General features: G+C 36.9%; 2 protein-coding genes across 2 annotated transcripts; one reads left to right on the top strand and one right to left on the bottom strand.

The window, feature by feature from the left end:
- Positions 1 to 511: 511 nt before the first annotated feature.
- mapk7 (mitogen-activated protein kinase 7) lies at positions 512 to 9,507 on the bottom strand. The gene is made up of 7 exons (XM_084434454.1): positions 9,401 to 9,507; positions 8,498 to 8,811; positions 6,845 to 7,010; positions 5,338 to 6,764; positions 3,352 to 4,448; positions 1,531 to 1,664; positions 512 to 1,323 (listed from the first exon to the last, which is right to left on the bottom strand). Exons 2-7 carry the CDS (start codon positions 8,808 to 8,810, stop codon positions 1,170 to 1,172), a joined length of 3,291 nt encoding a protein of 1,096 aa, XP_084290580.1. The 5' UTR covers position 8,811; positions 9,401 to 9,507; the 3' UTR covers positions 512 to 1,169.
- A 1,166-nt stretch (positions 9,508 to 10,673) lies between these two features.
- On the top strand, positions 10,674 to 12,726 carry vkorc1 (vitamin K epoxide reductase complex, subunit 1). Its single transcript, XM_084434474.1, has 3 exons — positions 10,674 to 11,062; positions 11,797 to 11,906; positions 12,113 to 12,726. The coding sequence occupies exons 1-3, from the start codon at positions 10,866 to 10,868 to the stop codon at positions 12,328 to 12,330; spliced, it is 525 nt and encodes a 174-aa protein (XP_084290600.1). The 5' UTR covers positions 10,674 to 10,865; the 3' UTR covers positions 12,331 to 12,726.
- The last annotated feature ends 5,604 nt before the right edge of the window (positions 12,727 to 18,330 follow it).

Raw genomic sequence — 18,330 nt, 5'->3', positions numbered from 1 at the left:
CTTTTTTTCACTTAAGCAATAATCTGCCAAATGTCTTCTTTAAAAAGACCAAACTGAAGTCTGTGCTCCAAAGCATTCAAGATTTATGACAGTTTGAGTTGGAAATTTAATTTTCAGATCTATGCTCAAAAAGTGAATAAATGGATTATAACTACTGTACAAATATAATTTAGTACCATAAAATCCCCTAAAAATACAGATATTAAATAAAAAAAAAAGCATTATCAAACTAAAATATAATACAATCATTTCATTGAAAAAAAAAGAAAAAGAAATCAGTCATTTTTGACTGACATGCGAATAGTATCAGAGGATTAAACAAAAAAAAAAGATCAAAATTATAATAGTGTTATGATGAGGTACCCAGAGATGATACAAGCAGTAATTGTTTTCTTTGGAAATCCTACAATAACAACAAAGTGCTTAGTCAAGGTGAATTTGCATATTGCTGCTAAGTGCCTTCTACAGTATGTAAACGAACAACGAAACATTACAAAATAACACAACAATATCCCTTTGACAGCTTTATTCAAGACAATACTTTTTTCGTTGCTGGTGTAAAACTGAGCAAATCTGCATGTTGGTGCAGCAAGTGTCACTATTTTCTACAAGACATTCATGCAACATCAAATGAAATGTTTTTCTACTCTGCACTACTTTCTACAGTCTGCAGTAATAATGCCAACGTGATCTGCTTCCTTTACTGTGTTTCATCATCATAATACTGCTGCCCTGGTGGCGACTCCTACTGTAGTGTACTAGAAAATAGCTTTAAACTCTGGTCTTCTAAACAGCTGCTATTTCATTGCTATTGGCTTGAATATTCTATAAAACCAGCTGGTGAATCAATGGCACTAGCACAGCTGAAGTGAACTCTTCTTCCCTTGATCTGAATTGCTTTGTGATGGCACTGAAATTCCGAGAACGGAAACCCCCTTAAGAACCGAACAGCATCATACTTTAATGTTGGCACAAATAAATAATGCATGTGAACCCATTAAAGATAAAGGCACTTTTCTGGGTAAGACCTTAATAATTTGGAGCCTCAAAGATATTCCCTCTACTGACTCTAGGTCTAGTACACTGGTAAACAATACAGCTATCAAGTTCCTCTGCGTACGGTCCTCAACCGGTTCTACAAGGGGATGGAGAAGGAATGCAGGTACTGATCAGGTATCAGGAAGCGTTGAGTTGTCGGAGAGGATCATGGGAGATCCGAGCTGGAGCTCCTGCTGAAGCGACTCCATGTCAGCAGGGGTCATGCGGTGCACCTCGAGCCAATCAGAGAGCAGGGATGCAGACAGGGGGGCCAAGTCATTGTGACTAATGAAAACGAGAAACGAGACCATTGAAATGTACATTTATTTACTTTAATGCATTTAGCAAACACTTTTATCCTAAGTGACCTACAATAGATAAGCAATTCATCACAGAGCCACTATGTACATAAGAGTCAAGCATTGTAATTTGCAGTGACGTAGAGTTCACAAATAGAGTGTGCGCTCTGCAGTCAGTGAGATTTGAACTGACCTTTCCCTGAGGTCAGAGTGCTGGAGTTCGGTAAGAGACTGAGCGAGGAGGTCATCGAGGTCAAAGCCTACACCGTATCCAGCTCCACTGCCTTTAGGGGTCACCGAGAAAACCGGCGGCAAAATGTCTTCAACCTGGCAGGGAAAAGGACAAAGTTGAGATTAAAGAGAAGAATGAAACAACGTTCAAAATCAAATATAAATTTATAAGAAATATAATGTAGTGTGTAAAGCAGTGATTATGTTTTCCAAACATATTGAAGATCACATAAATATGGAAGCCAATTTTAATCACAAAGTAAAAATAAAAGGTAACTAACTTACTCCCAATTGTGACTTTATATATCACAATGTGACTTATTTTTTTTGCTTTATCTCAAAATAAAATTTTTCTTCATTACCCTAAAGTAGAAACAGGCCTCCATGCATGATTATTATTATTGTGTCTTATTTGCTCTCACAAATGTATGACATGACGACCTCTGGGGCTACAGGTTTAAAAAATAAAGTAAAATAATAATAGTAATAATAATAATAATAATAATTATATATATATATATATATATATATATATATATATATATATATATATATATATTATTTTTTAATTAATTAAACTGTAATTTATTAATGAATTATTATTATAAAATAATTAATTAATTAATTAAATTAATAAATATTTTTTATTAATATCCATAACCTTACTTAGTTCGTGTTTACTGGATAAAGGTTTTTTAGATTAAGATTAAAGGTTGTTGGTCTAGATTACACTTTTTTTGTCTTATAATGGCCTTTCGAATTAATAGTGATAAATTATTATATTTATTTGTGTACAATAAGACCCTCAATTATGGCTTGCGATCACTAGCGGTTAAAGGGATACTCTACTTTTTTTGGAAATAGGCTCATTTTACAACTCCCCCAGAGTTAAACAGTTGAGTGTTATCGTTTTCGAATCCATTCAGCCGATCTCCGGGTCTGGTGGTACCACTTTTAGCATAGCTTAGCATAGATCATTGAATCGGACAAGACCATTAGCATCTCTCTCAAAAAAATGACCAAAGAGTTTCGATATTTTTCCTATTTAAAACTTGACTCTTCTGTAGTTACATCGTGTACTAAGACCGACGGAAAATGAAAAGTTGCGATTTTCTAGGCTGATATGGCTAGGAACTATACTCTCATTCCTGCGTAATAATCAAGAAACTTTGCTGCCGTACCATGGGTACAGCAGGCGTAATGATATGACGCAGCGCCTGAAAATAGTCCCCAGCTTCCAACGTGACTGGGACTAAGTTTGTCTAACCTATTAGACCTATCTTTGGTCATTTTTTTGAGAGAGATACTAATGGTCCTGTCCGATTCAATGATCTATGCTAAGCTATGCTAAAAGTGGTACCGCCAGACCCGGCGATCGGCTGAATGGATTCGAAAACGGTAAAACTCAACAGTTTAACTCTGGGGGAGTTGTAAAATGAGCCTATTTCCAAAAAAAGTGAAGTATCCCTTTAACTTTATATCTTGCTCATGTAATATTTTGGAGCAGAGAACGACTAAAAAAAACGTAGAAACTATAGAAATTTCCATGACATTTTAAGATTTGACTTTTGACTTTTTTTTTTTAGGCCTAGAAATATCCATTTTAAATTTCCCTAATGATTCCAGGTTATCCACGACCGTGATAAATCAATAACTCAAATGAAGTGTCCTTTTGAGAACAGGTGTCACTTTTCTAAGCGATCAGACTTTCATGAAACTAATCCAAGAATTAATCTCATATTTAAAGGCGGCCCACAGTCCAACATTATGGCTAAAACTTCACCTGTGACTTTGAGAGCTGCTGTGTGACTGTGTGGATATCAGGGATGCTGTTTGTCGACTGTCCCGTGTCAGTGAGACTAAGGCAGGGTTGAGCTGCGGCTCCTGGAGGCTGTTTTGAAGGGCCCAGTGAATGAGAGCCGTTCTGTCTGTCCCCCAGAACGCAAAGTTTGTCCAGGGCCCGAGGCCCATCGGCGGTCTCTGGATTCGTGCTGGTGTCCGAAACGCCAATGCCGGGGTTCAAGGCTGGTGGTTTAGTCATGAAGGGTTCCAGCGGCAGCAGCTGGATGTGAGCGTTGGACTGTGGGACGGGCTTCAGCTGGGTTTGCAAGTGCGCAAAGCCCGTGTGAGGGGGATTGTTCAGTTCTAGTGGAGGTTGCTGGGTTTTGTGTGGAGATGTTCCTGTCCAGTTCTCAAGACCGGTGAACATTGTTCCAACGCTCAGAAACTGAGATTTTAATATGTTGTTTTTGGCAAAGGCACACGGGCCCGTTACCACACCTAAACCTCCAACACTTCCGCCTCCTCCTACTGCAACTAAACCGACGTCCCCATTCTGAGGCGGACCTAAAGAGACGGGTGCTGCATTACGGGTCGGAGTTGGATGGAATATTCCAGCTGTGACACACTGTCCCATTTGAGGCAGCATTTGTGGCACTTCGTTGGGTTGTTTTGGCGGCACTGACTCTCCCCCAACTGAGTTTGTTTTTACGAGGTTGCTTCCTGTTGCTGGCTGGATTTGGACTGTCTTGCTCTCATTGGTTTGGGCACCGTTGGTTTCTGCCATCTGCGATTTGTCCCCTCGGGTGTCCATCATTCGACCCCAGCGCTCCAACAGCTTCTTGTCGTTGTCGCTGAGCAAAACGCCGCCTAAAGATTCTCCTCGTTTCCCCTCCTTTTTCTCCTTCTCTTTCAGCTTCCTCTTTCGCTCCATAGCACGCTCCTGCCTCTTCTTCCGCTTCTCTTCCCTCTCTCGTTGTCTCTCCTGGGCCGTGACTGGCCTCTTATGCTCTGGACCAGAGTTAGAGGAGGAGAGCGACGAGGATAAACCTCCAGAAGCTCCTCTGAGTAAATCTAGACCAAGAGCTGCAGAGCCTCCATCTGAGGAAGAAAGAATCAGTGAATGTTATCATGACCAGACCTGACATTTTCATGGATAAGAGAAAAATAAAATAATATCATAAGACAAGACAAGGTTAAGTTTACAGAATTTTCTCTCCAGGTTGACAACAGTCCTCTAATGGTGGGTAGGAAAAAGATGAAGTGTCAATTTAATAGAAACTAAATATTTATTACCAGATCAAATAGTACTCAAATTGTAAATATAAAATAAACTATCGTTGCAATTGTTGAGGTCCGTAAGATTTTTAATTGTTTTTGAAAGAAGTTTCTCATGGTAGCATTTATTGGATCAAAAGTACAGTAAAAACAGTAACATTGTAAAATAATATTAGAATTTAATATAGCTATTTTCTATTTTTCAACATCATTACTTGATTTGCTGCTCAAGAAACATTTCTTTTTATTATTATTTTTGAGTCTTTGATAAATATAAATTTCAAGCACATATATCTATATATATTTAAAACCTTACAGACCTCAAACTTTTGAACTGTAGTATAAATACAAAAAATATACAGATTTTTTTCATACACGAATGAGTTAGATTTTATATTTTAGGAAGAGGCTTCCTCACATGATCATCATATCTTGGGGTCTGTGGCGTCAAAGTTTGATAAACACTAAAGCCTGGTTTCACAGACAGGGTTTAGATTAAGCCAGGATTAGGCCTTAGTTCAATTAGGACATCTAACACATTACTAGTGTGCATCTTTAGACATATTTTAAGATCTGCCAGTGCAAGTTGCTTTCAGTTAAAACAGCTCAAACACGCATTTTAGTCTGGGACTAGACTTAAGCCTTGTCTGTGAAACCGGGCATAAATGTTAAGTAGTCTATGGCCACATACACACACTGCACACTCTCTCACCTCGAGCCTTCTGCCTCAGCGCTGATTTGAGCAAGGCAGCTTTGAGAGCTGCTTTTGTGTCTTCTGAAATTGCTCCCTCTTTTTTCGTGCCTTCCCCGGTTGTCGCTTTCCCTCCTTTTCCAAGGGAACGAGTGAGGCTTTGAGAGAGCGACTGGGCTTGGGACTGTGTGAGAGAGAGTGAATGGATCGACTGCGGAACACTTGAAGTGGGCGGAGTCTGAGAGATGGGATGGGGCGGAACCATTTGTTTGGGAAGAGAGTGATTGGACGAGACAAGCTCGTCCTTTGTGCAGTCCGTGACTGGTTCAGTAAAAGTGTCCTTGTCTGTGGGAGTGGTCAGATCGATGGTTTCAGGCTGGCCGTCGGAGTTGGCGCTGAGCATGTCCACATCCTGGCAGCTTACCGACTGAGCCAAATGTGGGAAAATCTGAGCGAGATGATGTCGGGCTTGAAACGAGTTCGCGTTCGCTTGAGTTTGTGTACCGTCTGTCGGTTTGAAGTTGAGATTGTGCTGTTGGCATGTTTGTGCTGCATCAGTCAGGTTTTGAGACTGTGGAGTCGTGCAAAGCGTGTTACCCGAGACGCCGACCACCGCCGAACCTGAAGAATGGAGCGGTTTAAACTGGATCTTCTTTCTGACACCCTGCTTCTTCTTATGGAAGTCCCCGATTTCTGTTAGTATAGCTTCTTTGATTTGTTCTTTGCCCATGGGCTGCCGGTCGAACTCAAAATCGAAGGCGGGAACGCACACCGGCTCGTCGTCCGAGTCGTGGTACTTATTGAGGTAGGGGTGTTCTAGTGCCTGACACGCACTGATCCGTTCACGAGGGTCAAAGCGGAGCATCGCGGCCAACAAGTCCAGCGCATTGGGCTCAGCCTGTGGATACAGTGCTGCGAGCGGTTCTGGCGCTTTTAAAGGGAGGCTCCTCACATAACAGCGCACCCGGTCCGACCCTATCGAGCTGATGATGCTCTCGGGCGGCGTGCCCAAAACCGAAAGAATCAGCTGCAGCTGATGCACATAGTTTTTCCCCGGAAACATCTGCCTCCTGCCGAGCATCTCGCCGAAGATGCAGCCCACAGACCAGAGGTCGATGGCCAAGCTGTAGTGGTAAAGAGACAGCATGAGCTCAGGAGCGCGGTACCAGCGGGTGGCCACGTACTCGGTCATGAAGGAACGCGACTCTTCCGAGTGGGACGCGCTCAATCCACGTGCCATGCCAAAGTCCCCGATCTTCAGCTCGCAGTTTTCATTGACCAGCAGGTTGGACGGCTTGAGATCGCGGTGAATGACGTTGGCCGAATGAATGTATTTCAGGCCTCTTAACAGCTGATACAGGAAGTAGCGTGTGTGTTCTGGAGTCAGAGGTTGCCGGGAGTGGATAATCTGATGCAGGTCGCTCTCCATGAGGTCAAGAACCACGTACCTAAAAAACAAGAGACACTTTTAGCATGTCACATATGAAGAGAGAATATGCATCGCATGCTACCTCGCACTCAAGCTTACACTGATTTGAAAGCCGAGTGAGGGACCACAGGCTGGAGAATATCTTTAATGGCGATGATGTTGTCGTGTTTGAAGTGTTTCAGAATCTTCAGCTCTCTCAACGTGCGTTTGGCATTCGTCACAACCTCAAAGGCGTTAGGGATCTTCTTTATTGCCACCTGCTGGCCTGAATGCATAAATAACATTAGAATTAAAGGGGTCATGAATTGAACCTTGAACAAACATTTCCTTGATATTGTCATAAGAGGTGTGCTATTTCTGAGTGTGTGTTTTTAAAAGTACACCAAATTATTTTCTGTGTACTTATTGCATAGCAAAAATATGAAGGTGGAGCTTGAATTTCTGGTAAGTAAATCCCATATTACGAATTTACATACAGGTCAGAGGACATTGTGTTTATTATTTTCTAAATCTTTTTTTTTTTTTATCCCACTAATTTAACATGTTAAATTCACAGCCCTAAATATAATACATTATCTTAAAAATATACTACTTGCATAAATAAGTATACACAATTTACTTACTGTTATTATTAATATTATTATTACAGCATTATTACAACATTGTTAATATATTATTACTATTACAACAACAACAACAGCATTAATATATAATAATAATTAGGTGTGGGAATCTTTTGGTACCTCATGATTCGATTCAAATTTCGATTCGATATCATAGATTTGATTCTAGTCTACTGTTTTGTGTTACCTTTCCTATTTGACTGCGGTAGACAGTTTAAAAGGTCTTGAAGAAAAAAAAAAATCCCACTCAATTAAATATAAACCTTCTCATTTTAGTCAACCCCATTTTATAAAACAACTGCAGTCATTACACACAAGTTATTTCATTTTTTTCTATTTAAAGGAACAAAGATGCAAATTACAAACAATAGGAGAAAAACAATAGAAAAAATATACACATTTAAGTTTTTCAGGTACAGTAGCCACGGTTTATTTAATATGTAGTAAGAAATACTTCATAAATTGAATAATCAAATGTAAAAATAAAACTGTATAGTCTTCACTGTATGAATTAAATATACACTGATATATATCAAAGATTCAAAAGTGATTCAGTCAAAAGCAGTGAGTGATTTCTGTGATTAAATTAACAATACAGAGAGCAAAGGTTTATTAGGCTGCTGTCCCTTTAAGAATGAACGCACAGATCAAATATACTGTTAGACATCTGATTTTCTCCTAACTGTTTATGTTTGCGGAGGACATAACAGGCTGTGTTTACGTGAATACTCCTCATGATGTGCATTTTGACATAATTGTGTGTGTATTTGATCATTCAAGCGCCATTTGAGAGGCGGATTCTATGTGCGTGCTTTGGCTGCGTGTTCATCAGCGTGAGCAGTCCTTTTTCACGGCTTATTGTGATTAATAACACTCTAATGTGTCAATAACTTTAAGTAGGAAAGAGAAGTTTAAGAAATGTAACACTTTAGAAGATCAATTTTTTTAATTTGTGAATCGATGCAAATCGGCAGAAGATAGAATCGTGATTTATATGTGAATTGATTTTTTCCCCCACCCCAATAATAATATAGCAATAATGCTGTAATAATAATAATAATAATAAATTCTAACATCAGAGATTTAGTCTAATTACTTTAAATGAAACACATGCATCTTGGCACCTCACCATTGTCTCTTCTTCGGGCTGATGAGACCACACCATAAGCACCTGTGCCAATGGTCTCAATAACGTCATATTCTTCGCCAACTTCAAACTTCACATCTAAGGAGTGGGCTTTGAGCAGAGCCAAGTTCTTATCTGCAACAGTACTTGTATCTGTTACAATGGATGTGTCATCGCTAGGTTGAGGCGGTCCTTCTGTAACGCCTGTGTGATGGTTGTTGTCAGTGTCGCCCTCTCTCCTGATGTTGCCCCCTGATGCTTTACAGGCCGGTCCCGCTTGAGAGTCATTTGTCTCATCCCTCTCATTGGTTGACATTCTGAAACCAAACATTCAGAGAAAAGTTCTAAAGTCAAGACTGTAAATTGTACTTTCTGTTCACCTTATTTGAATGGACTTCTCTTGGACAATATCAAAGTGCCAGACAGTTAATGCACAATCTAACTAAACGTTCCTTTTAATCAGTAACAAAACAGACAATCATTTACAGAATTTTAAAAAACAGCACCATTTTCATGTAACACGTTCTTTTGACTATTTGTTTTAAATAATAATAAATAATGCAAATATAAAACATATATAAGAATATAAGAACAGAACACAATAATGCATGGTGCACACAGAGGTGTGAGCACGTTATACGTGAAACCATAAACTAACAGCAGACTGTAAAAGCAGACACTACTGACCACTTATCTGTAATTGCTCTTAACGGATTAACATACTACAGGTCCAGCAGGGCGTCGCGGGCGTTTGTGTGTAATTAATCCTGCTCATCTGCCGCAGGGGCGTGAGAGACTGCTGGCCCCAAACAGCTTAATATATATATATGTACCCTTTCTTTCTTTTCATGTTGGAACAAAGACAAATAAAAGCAAACGTTGGGTTATGAAAACGGTAACAATTACCTGGTAATATATGGAAGCAGTGGAATTTCGGAGCGGTCCTTTCAAAGCATGTCTATTCTTCGCTTTCACGAACTACCGTTTTACTTCCTTGTATTCTTCCGTATTGTGTTTGAAAGGCAGCAAAACTACCAATCGACTGTATGCTTGTAAGTGCATTGACCAATGGGATTCGAGAACATGCTCGAGGGGCGGGCTCTTTTGTAGTGTAGAATAGGGTCATTCTTTGGGCGTGACGGATTAGAAAGACGCGCACTTGCTTTACGTTGAACTACTATTTAATCATATGTAAACACAAAAAATGGAGACCCAAACCTGCAGAAATTAAACACAAACTTGATAAAACAAAGATAATTATGTTTTAAATAAAAAAATTTTATTACTTGATCCCTTTATTTATCGATACATGTGGAAACGCAGATATATGAAGAACAAATATATAAAATATTTTTAAGTTAACAAGGATAAAAATAAATACATAACAAATAAAGTAAAACGCCATACAAAAACAAATTCAGAAATAATCTTTTTGTTAAAAATGAATGGCCTTTTTTATCAAGTAATATATTCCCATTTTCCTAGTTTTGCATTTATTAGCCTACTTGTTTATTTGTCATTTCTGCAGATTTAGGCCACCATAACACAGCAAAAAATAAATTTGTTCACAATATTCGAACACAACCAATCCGTCAATACCAGTTAATAATCCAAACCGTCATACAGTGTGTTTTAAAAATACATTTGTGAATGCAATTGATCTATTAGGCCAGTGTTTACATTGCCAAACATATTTATCTAACTGGACACTGACCCGTCCGCTCCGGACCATCTGCACCATCCGTCCAATCAGCGCTCGCGTCAGTCCATACACAGAAAAAGGAAGCAGAATAGTACAAATTGGAATGTATAAGTATTTAAATATCTACTGTGTATTTCCAATTTGCTCTTACAGCTTCTTTACTCAATGCACATTATCGCCCATCAGTCGAACTTATACTTTTCTCAGTGCTACGGACCAATCAGTGATTAGGCATGTATTAGAGTGCTGTGGTAGATTTACATTCAAATGTCAGGTACCAATACTTGTACGTAACAGATCTGTACGAAAAACGATTACACTTTTTATCGTATGAATGCTAGTGGATGTATTGAGATATGAATGCGGCGCAATGGGGCTTTAGACATTCTGAGCCGCCAAGCGCCCCCTGGAGGACAAAACGCACCCTCCCATTAGAGCCCGTTATAAAATCTGTCTTGTCACGAGTTTCAGTTCTTTGGACCAATCACAGCTCCTGCCTCACGATTTTCCACGTTGCAATATATTTTTGGAAAGGTGGGAGCCGAACTTACATATTTTACTATTAGAAATTGCTCTTAAGAGTAGCAACTTTTAGTCTACAAGTCTACAAAACAGGCTTTTTAGTAAATTAGGTAATTTGTTATAAAACCTCTTAACACTGTCACTGCAATGTCCTCGAGCCATTCAGTTAACGTTACTGGAATTCCTAAATGGGAACATCGCGTTCGCTTCATCCTCTGTGTTCTGGGTTTAGTTCTGTCGGTTTACGCGCTACACGTCGAACTTTCCCGGGAGAATGATCCCGAATATCGTGCGATGTGCGACCTGGGTCATTCCGTGAGCTGCTCGAAGGTCTTCACCTCCAGGTAACGTAAATGCGTTCACTTCAGTCGTGGCAATTTTCACGCACTGATCTCACCTAGACTTTAATCTAAAAAAAAATAACAACTTATAGATGCACCATATTTCCCCAGTTGATTGATAACATTAAGAATCGCAAACATTTTTTGTACACGTTTTCTAAAAATATGATGTTTAAATATGCAAATGAGGCAATATCGAATTAAAATGTTCACTAATTTGAATGCAATTCTACAACAGAGTCATTGGGTAAAGCCAGGTTCAAAATTCTTGTTTCATTTTGTTGATAAGTTTTTTTTTTACAAAAGGTCATTTGGATTTCTCTTTTTATCACTCCATAAATCAGAAAAAAAGTTTTTAAGGAATAAAATGTTGCATAAAATCAGTCAAAGAGGATATATGATCAAATCCCTGTGTAAAAACCTTCAGAATAAATACATATGGGTATAAAAATGAAGAGTTTAGTGTTGCAGCTGCTGAAGTAGAGATCTCTGACTCTAAAAAAAAAACTAATTTGGGGGGGGGATCAACATTTGAAGATATGTATTGTAAAAGTACAATAAATCAAACACTTGCTGTATTTTGTATGTTTTCTTTCCACTAGTAAAAAAAAATAATAAATAAATATGTAAAGCCTAAATTTACCAGTGCATGATTTTTATTTAATGCAACCCGCAAATAGTGAATATTTACAGGCAACTGATGTTATCAACTGCTGAAACTCCTCTTCTCCTCTCAGATGGGGACGTGGATTTGGGCTCGTCCAGATCTTCACTTCCAAAGACAGCGTGTTGAATCAGCCGAACAGTGTGTTGGGAATCGTTTTCTATACGCTGCAGCTGGGTTTGGGTAAGTGCTGTTAGGACACCCCACAAACTATTTCAATTTAAAAACAAACCAAGGGTCATCTGCAAATAAATAGTGCTAGACTTTCTAATTTTGCTATTTTTGCAATGACCAGCTGGTTTCATAGTGAATCATCTTATTATATATATATATCTGAGTTATTGTCTGAAGGTGACGTCCAAATGTAATTCTGGTCTTTTTGGTCACAGGTCAGCTAGTGTCCGGCCGATCGGCGTTCTTCCTCGTCATGTTCTCTTGGGTGTCAGTGGCCGGATCACTGTATCTGGCCGCTATTCTTGCCTTCGTCTTGGGGGATTTCTGTGTGGTGTGTGTCTCCACCTACATCATAAACTTTGCACTTCTCTACACAAACCTAAAGAGAAGGACAGGACTGGAGGGACACCTGAAGAGAGGGAAGAGTGAATAAAATCAGTGCTTGTTTTTGAGTTTGAGAGATGTTAAGGATTAAGCTGCCTCTAACATCTGCAGGGGGGACAGAGAGGAGCATGCATCAAATAAAACATTTGACAGATTATTGGAAATCCTGGGAATTTGCAAGCTGGTTGTAGTAAGAAGAAAAAAAGTGTATATTAACAATAATCTGGACTTCACATGTTCATGAACACAAATAGAAGAGGAAACTTCAATTTTATTGTTTATCATCGCACCTTCATGGAGGGGATGATACAGTTCCCAGACAGTGTGTTGTGTGATGATGGCGATCATGTGATTTATATCCAGGTCAGACTGTTACGTGTACAAGTTGCCTAATGTGAAACTGAGTTCTGATCAACATTTGATTAAAGATAGATTTTCCATCAAATGTTTAGTGTATAAATTATTATTATTATTATTATTATTATTATTATTATTTGCCCTTAATGCTGCTGCCTTCAGGTTTTTAAAGAGATGCAGATCATGCAACCCCCCCCCCCCCCCCCCCTTATGTATTGCACTATATAATTTGAGATATAGTCAGATGTGAAAATAGTGCTGATTTCTGATAATAGATCAAAGATAATGTACCAGTCATGCAAGAAATAGAACTAAATTATTGTATGATCATCCTAAATATTATATAATTATAATGTATATACAGTACAGGCCAAAAGTTTGGAAACATTACTATTTTTAATGTTTTTGAAAGAAGTTTCTTCTGCTCATCAAGCCTGCATTTATTTGACCAAAAACACTGAAAATTTTATTAATATTGTGATATATTATTACAGTTTAAAATAATTGGTTCTTTTTAACCAATATATTAGGCCGCAGAACAATATATTCAAATATATTAGGCAGCAGAACTGTTTCCAACACTCATAATAAATCAGAATATTATAATGATTTCTAAAGGATCATGTGATACACTGGATGTCACATGTGACACTGAAGACTGAAGACTGGATCCTGAAAATTCAGCTTTGCATCACATATATAAATGATAATTTAAAGTATAATAAATTGAAAACCAATTATTTCAAATTGTAATAATATATCACAATATTACATTTTTTTTCTGTATTTTTGAACAAATACATGCAGGCTTGATGAGCAGAAGAAACTTATTTCAAAAACATTATATTGTAATTTATAAGTATTTGACCTGATACCTGGCATTCGAATGGCGCCATCTTGTGGTCAGAATGTGTCATTCGCTTACAGCATGATTTTTTTTCAAGTCAAATATCACATGGATATTACAGCAAATATGGCCGTTGTAAGATGCATAAAGAAGAGTCTTATATATATATATATATATATATATATATATATATGTGTGTGTGTGTGTGTGTGTGTGTGTGTGTGTGTGTGTGTGTGTGTGTGTGTGTGTGTGTGTGTATACATGTTTGGCTATATGCAAAGCATGCTGGAAACTAAAAATCTCCTGCCCAGTATTATGCAAAAAAACAAAACAAAACATTAATGTAATCCCAATTCAAATGGATTAATTTGACATCACTTTTAAATATTTAAACACTATGAAATTAGGCTAAATTAGGACGAAATGAATAGAAATTGTGTTGCTTTAGCTCTTTTTAAGTAATAAGTAATGTTTCAGTGTACTTGTGCCTCACTTAGTAAAATATTATTAAATATTATGACAACAGCTAGTGGATACATTTTATGGCCTCACTACTTATTAAGGATATAAATTGGCCAAAACAGGTTTTTATTTGAATCTAGTGATTTGCATGTTTCTGTGAGGGTCAGAGCCAATGGGTTAGGAGTAGGCCATAGAAAATAATTATTATCTAGAGGTTAGAGCCTATGGGTTAGGAGTAGGCCATAGAAAATAATTGTTACACATCGACAACCAATTTTTCTGTACACAACACAACACACACGCGATGTGATAACGATAAAAAAAAATATAAAAAAACCCACAGCCAATCAGAACAGCGTGTGGGCGGGCTCTCGCAGGGCACCAGAGATTACATTTGACGGCACTGGAAGGATAGATAAGTACAAAATCAAATTCACAAATTTTACACCATTTAAACATTATTAAAAATGCACACTGAGTTACTAAAACAGTCTTTGTCATAGATTACACTTGTTTGTTCACAGTTTGAACGTTCTTGTTTCCATTTGTTACATTTTAAGATCTGAGGTAAATTAGGCCATCCATTGTTGCTTTCAGTACGGCTACAAAGTTGGGAATTCAAAGTCACATTTTAACATTAAATAAAGCACATAAACATTATCTGAGTTGTTGTTCCATCAAAAAATATCACGTTTTGTTACTGTCCCAATTTACCTCAACAAAATGGGACAGTAGCATTCAGCTAAAGTGTGATGTCCTATTAAATAAAAGATAGGCTAATACATTGCTTTTAATGTGAGAAATTGTTTTGTGTACAGAAAATGTCGCAAAGCTCCAGGCAGAAATTGAAAAAAATAGGAAAACATGTCAGCCAAACAAAATAGAGAGGTATAGCCTAATCAATGGAGTGAAGAAAGAATGAAAGGGTCATCAATGCCTATAAGGTAAGAGTGGAGGCAGGCCAGGAACTGAGACTTCGTTTTCTGGCCAGAGATGTTGTGTTCCAAAATCCAGCCTTGAAAAAAAGAGTGGAAGGTGTTGAGCGGATGTAGTCATGTCTCTGGCAGAAAACCATGAATTTGTTATCTGAGAAGGAACTGGCAAAAATGTTTGCAAAAAAATGGCTTTTAAATATGCTATTAAAGCTAATGGAATTACCTGAAACCAAAAACAAAGCAGGCTATTCTAAAACTTTTAAAAAAGGAACCCAGAACTGAGTATTAAACATCATAATCATCACCATTAACACAATCTGCTAGTTTGTCTGTTTAATTAATTTTGAAAAATGTCTATTGAAATACTTTGTACAATGAATATCCTGTTGTGGGTCCCACTTTACTAAAAATGGCTGTAGAATAAAAATCTTATCATTTTGGAATATCTGTAAAAAAAATGTAACACTCATATTCCTTCATAAACCATAGTTGGAGATACAAGAGATCTTGAGCATTTGTTTAAAAAAAATGAATAGTGTAGGTAGAATAGATTTATTTGTATTAAATACACGGTGTACTAAAAAGAGTCCCAGTTTTGCTGCCTTCACTCCAATCGTTGTTAACTCATGCTAGCTCAGGTCCATTAAATAATATTAACACAGACAATTTTTTATTTGAATAATGTAGCCTATTAATTTGAATAATGTAGCCTAGTAAATGTTGCAATTAACATTAAGAACTAGGATTAATAAATGCTTTTTAGAAGTATTGTTCGTTTTTAGTTCATGTTGCCTAATGTATTTAGCTAATGTTAACATATAACTTATTGTAAAGTGTATTCATAGCGCTTAGTAGATTGTTTCAAAGCAAGTCAATTTCAGATGTAAAGCAGCTCTATAAAAAATATAATGTCATTATTAAGCTCAATTCAGTTCAATAACTGCCAATGTTGTAAAGTTCATGTTTTTAAAGCAAATCTTATCAATAGTGAAAGCAAGCTAAACATGGCTATGATAAAGATAATATCTGAAAAGAGCATAGCACAACCAATATTTGAATGGAGTTCTCTCACAATTTGAGTCATGAAAAGGATAGTCATAACAGTCTGTGGTCCGGTCACGTGTCACAGAAGCTAAACTGTGCAGTCGGTGACCTTACAAAACAAAACGGTGCACATGCCAATTCGTTCATATTACAGCCTCCATTAAAGGTTGTACAGACGACCCTGAAGAAACAAGAGGAAATCTGATTTAGTGGAAGTTTTTATGGATATAAAGGATAATTAAGTGAAATATACATTTGTGAGAATAGCACTGATTCCACGAACCTTGCAAACTTTTTCTGCAAATCAAGCATCTACCACATAAAATGTCTGAATGGAATAAATGGAAGTGCATCTATACCTTGTACTTCTACAAATGATAATCTGAAAGAATTGTTTTGTAAGGTCACCAGGCCTAATGCTGACTGCACCGTTCAGCTTCTGTGACACGTGACCGGACCACAGACTGTTATGACTGTACTTTTCATGACTTGCACCTTTTTTGCCTTTCAAATTGTGGTTGTGCTGTGCACAATGCTAAAGTTGTGGGGGTTTTTTTCATCATATTTAGAAACTATGCTTCTCATGAAATCTTCTTTTCAGAGAAATGGAATGTTTATATCTTTATCATAGCCCTGTTTAGCTTGCTTTTGAGATGAGAAAAAGCACACCTAGTCATGATTCATTGGGATGTATTTAATACTACAGGTATCTATCATATCCAGTGGTGTTCTCTTATAGTTTATTTCAAACCCAGGAGAAGAAAATTATACAAAACATCCCTATTTGAAGCACTATGCAGACTATTTATTAATATTTTCATCATTTAAATGTATTAATTTTGCAAATGATTTTGTCCAAAGTGACTTAAACGATCTCCTTTTAAAGCTTAAAGGGTCTTTGTGTCATTGTAGCATTCTATACAATTCTATAACAAATACAACTTTTGATTTTAATAATGTATTAGTAAACATTGAAATTAACATCAACTAAGATTAATAAATGCTGTAGAAGTATTGTTCATTCTTAGTTCATGTTATCTAAAGTAGTTAACTAATGTAAACCAACTAAACCTTGTAAAATGTTGAAGACACAGTTGCAAATATATGTAAATTAAATACAAATACACATTGCAGAAACAGCTGGGGGACAGAGGAAATGTTAATTATCCTATATAGTTCCTGGAAGGAAAACAGGGGAGATGAGAAGGAACAGGTGCTGCTTTTTCCACGGATGAAAATAATCTCCTCGCTGACTCGTTCGTTAACTGAAACTAAGTAAAACTAAAACCATAAAAAGCATGTTTTTTGTTGCTTGAACTGAAATAAAATAAAATAAAAACTTCCAACTTATTTTATTTCAGCTAGCCAAGGCAGCATTTCTTATTTTTATTTAGTTTAACTTTATTATTGGTATTAAATGTTGAAATTAACATTGACTAACATTGAAGTGTGCTTTATTGATGGTTTGTTGATGTGATTAATGTTAAGAAATGAAAACCTTACCGTAGAGTGTTACTAAAGTTTTAACTTAATTCAAATTTTTTGTCTAATCATGTGTTACGTCATTCAAGACCACATACATTATTTTAGCATGTCACTACGGCTACATTTGTTCTGTGTAAACTCTTTTTTAATTCAATTGAATATTTCTCCCCCAAGTAATTTCCATCCTGTGCTGTGGACAGGTAGACCTTTTGCATAGCAACATTTTTGCATGCTAATGCATCTTCCTGTAATACCATGGAAACATTTGGAGTGTATATTCAAATTCTCATATCAGTGATGTACATTATGTAATTCTGCATTGTAGATATGCTTAGATGTTATTAGTGGATAGAGGACAGAACATGTTTGTACACAAAAACAGCTGTGAACATTCTGCAAGGTAAGGGTTTTTCAGAAATCATTTTACATCGTTTGGTACAAATGAAATATCAGGTTTCTTAACATCTTCAAAGATGTATTGCTATGTATTCTATATAATGATTCATGATTGTATATTTCTATATTTATTTATTTATAGAGTCGACTGAATCTGCTTTCATTACAATGGAGTATCTGAAGTATCTAATGCTGACATTTCTCATCAGTAAGTGTTTTTTGGTTTTGTCAATATTTTTAAAACAAGTCTATTTTAGATCAGTTTGTCAATTTCATGGCATTTTTTGAGTAGAAATTAGCGCAAAGAGTTTAGTATTGCCTATAATAGCAATACAACAACTGGTTAGGTGGCAAAAATGTGTTAATTCAGGGAGTTCAAAGGGCAACTAAGCACAAAGAAAATATCAATTTTAGGTATTATTAAAAAAATTCAATTATCTCAGATGATTTGTTCTAACACATGACATTGACAGCCTAAAGTGTCTAAACATGTAGAAATGCGTTTCGTAAATAAACACTGATT

This window comes from Rutilus rutilus (genome assembly GCF_951802725.1).
Source record: "Rutilus rutilus genome assembly, chromosome: 16".
In the NCBI taxonomy this organism is placed as follows: domain Eukaryota; kingdom Metazoa; phylum Chordata; class Actinopteri; order Cypriniformes; family Leuciscidae; genus Rutilus; species Rutilus rutilus.
Note: the sequence above shows the minus strand (reverse complement) of the source record. Positions and strands in the feature narration are given on the sequence as shown.